The sequence below is a fragment of the Trichinella spiralis genome, assembly GCF_000181795.1.
Source record: "Trichinella spiralis strain ISS 195 chromosome Unknown Scfld5, whole genome shotgun sequence".
NCBI classification, from domain to species: Eukaryota; Metazoa; Nematoda; class Enoplea; order Trichinellida; family Trichinellidae; genus Trichinella; species Trichinella spiralis.
In genome coordinates, this window is record NW_003526944.1 from 1,488,384 (window position 1) to 1,492,742 (window position 4,359).

General features: G+C 32.0%; 2 protein-coding genes across 2 annotated transcripts; both read left to right on the forward strand.

Moving 5' to 3' along the window:
- The first annotated feature begins 1,227 nt into the window (after nucleotides 1–1,227).
- On the forward strand, nucleotides 1,228–2,667 carry Tsp_04013 (conserved hypothetical protein). The gene is made up of 4 exons (XM_003374777.1): nucleotides 1,228–1,357; nucleotides 1,483–1,627; nucleotides 1,898–2,023; nucleotides 2,628–2,667. The coding sequence occupies exons 1-4, from the start codon at nucleotides 1,228–1,230 to the stop codon at nucleotides 2,665–2,667; spliced, it is 441 nt and encodes a 146-aa protein (XP_003374825.1).
- Nucleotides 2,668–3,153: 486 nt separating this feature from the next.
- Tsp_04014a (EB module family protein) lies at nucleotides 3,154–4,222 on the forward strand (the record flags this gene model as incomplete). Its single annotated transcript, XM_003374778.1, has 2 exons — nucleotides 3,154–3,247; nucleotides 3,927–4,222. Coding segments are annotated over exons 1-2 (390 nt in total), but the record flags the coding sequence as incomplete, so codon positions are not given.
- Between the last annotated feature and the right edge of the window lie 137 nt (nucleotides 4,223–4,359).

Here is a 4,359-nt window from a genome sequence, read left to right on the forward strand (position 1 = left end):
AATGAATGATGTCGTTTGATTAGGTTGATTTGAATATTTTCTTCTATGTATTACGTACGTGCGTGAGTGCGTGGGTGGGCGGGTAGGTGGGTCGAATACAGTTACAGTAAATTTTCAATTGAACACTGGGAAGGTGGAAGAGAAAGAAAATGGGGAAAATTTTTTTTTCTTTCATCTGAACAGGCTTCTTCTTTTGAATTATTATTTGAATTTTCAAAAATTTCCATTTTTTCTACTTTCAACCGTAAATTTTTGTTTTTTTTTTCGTCCAATTTGAGCAGATTATTTTTGTTTTATTTTCTTTGCGATCAACTTTTTGTTTTCTACTGTTTTATTCAACTTGTCGTTCATAAATAAATAAATAAATAAATAAATAAATAAATAATGCAGAACATGTTGAGTTTGCTTAGCTTAGATTAGCTGAAATGAATGAATAGTTGACCAGATTTTTGCGTGACCATCTCTGATCACACGCGAAGCAATGCAAATTTTTTCCCGTCATTGGCCGACAGAACTAAACTGAACTGAACTGAACTTCACCGATAGTCGTTGATATTATATTTATTATTCGAAATGAAGCACTGTACTCTGTTTTTCTCTCATTTATGGAAACCCTATAAAGCATGGCTTAAATTTGCACAATTTATCTGCATATTTATGCAAATTTAATTCATAATAACATTGATATTCATGGTAAAATTGTAAAAGACGAGAAATGGTGTACATTTTCAACATCTTCGTCATTTCCACTTTGGACAAATTAATTTGAAAGTTGAACATGCAATTTGAATGCATAATTGAAATTGCAAATCGCGAAAACTAACAACGTGACCTTCATTAAATTTTCATTTCATCTTTGATAAATGGTTTCCGCTCAGTTTAGCCAACTGTTGCTCTTGTTGTTATTGTGTTGTTGTTGTTTACAGCTAATTACTTTCTTCATATGTGAGAATCAATCGAGTTATGATTTTTAATTTTTATTCAAATTTCACGATTAATTTTCATAATCAATATAATAAATTTAATGCATTTTTTAAAATAGCTGATGACGTTGAAAGAAAGAGCACGTTGAATCGCCGCAAAAGCTGATCTGCGCAATAGCAAATTCAACTTTGTATATATTTTCTGTTTTCAATTTATTTTATTGTCTGTCGTCAAGTTGTAACTTTTAAAATGAAAATTTTCCATCATCATCATCATCATCACATTTGATTTTCTTTCGACAATATGTATACATTCAAGCGAAGCGAATTCGAACGGCAGCGCTGTTGTATGCAAATTTTTTCTCCCCTTCGTTTTCTCTTTCGTGATTGGTGTCGTTTTTTCTTTGCCAATCTACGATCAATTATTGTTATTAGTATTTTTTGCGATTGGATTTGCAAGTTCAAATTGAAAAGTGGAACAACAATAAATAAATAAATAAATAAATAAATAAATCCACTGCTACCATCGTCGATTTTTTGTAAAAATTTCTTCTCTCAGGGCGGATTGATTCACTTTCAAGCCGTCGAATAAACAAATTCGGTCGAATCCGCTTCAACGAATCGACCAAATTATTATTCACCGTCGACTTTTCTCGACCTTTCAGGCAATTCATCCATCCATCTTCATCGTCATTCTTCTCTGGGTAAATATTTGTTTGCAAAATTAACAAACCAACTTGGAAAAATCTTTTCACATGGTGGTGATATATATATATATATTTTTTTTTACTTTTTGTCAAAATTGATTCACCCATATAATTTGCTTATTAATATTTTTTTCTTCATTCATCATCCCATTGATATTCATTTCTCTTCTCGTACAAGTTGGCCATTTTGCCCCAACAAAAACCCAAATATGAATTTTTTTTATTTTTTACAACATTGTGTTTTATATTTGCATCAAATTTTACAAGCATTTGTGTTTACAAGTACAATGCAACAATTCGAGGTTGTTCATTTTCGGTTGGTTCAGTGAAGAAAGAAAATCTGTTGGATGGATGCTTTGATGTCAATCAACAACATTTTGAATGCAATATGCAGTTAGTTTTATGTCAAGTTTGAAGAAAGATGCTAATTAATTAATAATATTTGCCTCAAATGTTTTCGTTTAATGTATATATATTATTCAGAATTATTAATGAATGATCTTTGACATTTTTGCAAACGATCAGATAAAGCAGAAGTTGGAAAATTTGAAAAAGAAGAAGAAGAAGCAGTGCTTGATTTCAAATTTCTGACGTAACAGTGGAACAATAAGATTGCAGACTACTGCAAACAAAAATCACATACATGCATGCCGTTTGCCCACTTTGGCGATGCTTTTCATCAAACGAGGCTGCTATATATTTATTTTTCATATTGTTTCTGAAATTCGAACTTTCTTCTTTGCAATTTCTTTGCTTCATTAATAATTATTCTTCAACATATCCAAATTTATTATTTGTTGATCATCTTGAACAAAACGTTTATTAATTTAATAATCGATTGATTTCTATGAACATTGAATTGGTGATTTTTGTTTCAGCATTTTTCTCAAAGAATTAAAAATTGAAATAGAATGTATATTTTTTTCGACCATTGTAATATTTAATTATAGACGACACAAAGTGGACAAATGCTGTTGGTAATTTAATAATTGTTCAGCTCGTTTGCGGCTGAATCACCTCTTGGTGACAGAGTGTGACAGCTATGGCGTATCGTGTTCAGTTTACCAAGGTGGCAGATGTTTCAACTTCAGCTTAAGGTGGTGTTTTCTGCGTAAGCAGCTTTATCAGTCGCTTTCAGCTAAACAACAGCTAGGCGACCTGTGACTGTATTATTATTCTTATTATTCATCATCGTTGCTTGAACTCCACTTAGCATCCGCTTTTCCTTACACCAAGGCCTGTTTTTTGTCCTTGCCCAAACTTGAACCATACAAATAATGGCTTTTGTGTGTTGTCTGATTTGCCGGACTGACCGTTGATTGTTGTCGACACACCTATTTACATCTTTCGTTTGTTCGTCACTTCAATCCCCAAAGACGTTGCTGCGGAAATAAAAGCGAACTGCTTACTGTACATCTTACTTTTTCTCTTCAAATTCTTTTCACCATTTCAAATTATTGGAAATATACACAAAATTCAATTTTAATATCTATACGTCAATACTATATTGCTTATTGGTGGCCATGTTGTGCAGCAAATTCATTTTCTCCATATCATTGATTTACTTGGCTGTGTCAATTCTTGGCGATGATTCATCTCTTCGGACAATTCGAAACAGTGAGCAATTTACATACATATACATGTATATGTTTTCAATATAATTTGCATATTTTGTTTCAAGATAATAATAATTTTCTGACTATATTTAATCAAATTTATTTTTTTTATCACTTGTCAGATTTTTTCACTTTTCGTTGGACACTGTTTTACTGTTGAAAATATTTATATTACTGATATTTGAAAATTTTAAAGTTTAGCTGATGTCAAAAAAGCGTTTTATAATGACTTTTTTGAACATTTCCATCTCTCTCTCTCTCTTTAACCTTCTCCAGTGTACCTTCATTGTATTCATCACTGTCTTCATTCTGTTCCTTATCAACAACGTACAAGCACATATATACATATATTATTGACTTTGTTTGATTTTTGCTTAAAAATGAATTTTCATTTCATTTTAACCGATCAGTGATCGTTAGTGAATTTTTTTAGTTTTTATACTGTCTCTGCTTGCATATTTATTTCACATATCGAAACTTATTATAGATTATTGTCAGTCGTAATTTCACAGTTCATATTATTTATGCAAATGTACAGTTTGACTTGTTTTATTTTAATGCTCACTTTAAAAAAAACAAAAATAATTTTGCACAATGATAACGTCCATTAGATTTCTTTCTGATTTGGGCTATTTTGCTTCTAGATCAGCCATCACGGTCTCTTTTTAAAATTACTTCAGTCTCGGCAAAATTAACGAGCGATAAGCAACACCGTCAAACTGACGACAACACCAATTCGGCAGTTGTGCCAAAGCTTTTCGTTGGTTCTACCGCTGGTGTAGTTCCTCCTGGTGGAATTTGTTCTGACGATGAAGACTGTTCTGGATATCCGTTTGCTTTCTGTATGGGGAATTGCATGTGCAAAGATTTTGCCATCAATGCGGGATCCACTTGTTTAGAACCAGGCAATACGGCAGTGTCAATCAAACTTTTTGCCGGTGTTACTTTTTGCTATAATTTATTCACTTTTTCAGGGGTTCAATGAATAAAGGAAATTGTGGTATTGGTCAAGTCTATGTATCAGAGGCGGAATTTGCATGAACGGTACAGTGCAGGATGTTCTCGACGTAGCTAGCTTATTATTTTTTGTTTAACTTTATTTTGCATTTTTAG

Excerpts from the sequence above, each read along its gene's own strand:
- Tsp_04013 (XM_003374777.1), top strand. The coding sequence starts at position 1,228 with ATGTATACATTCAAGCGAAGCGAATTCGAACGGCAGCGCTGTTGTATG. Across the intron at positions 1,358-1,482 it reads ACGATCAATTATTGTTATTA|GGCGGATTGATTCACTTTCA; the intron begins GTATTTTTTGCG and ends TTCTTCTCTCAG. Across the intron at positions 2,024-2,627 it reads CATTTTGAATGCAATATGCA|CTCGTTTGCGGCTGAATCAC; the intron begins GTTAGTTTTATG and ends ATAATTGTTCAG.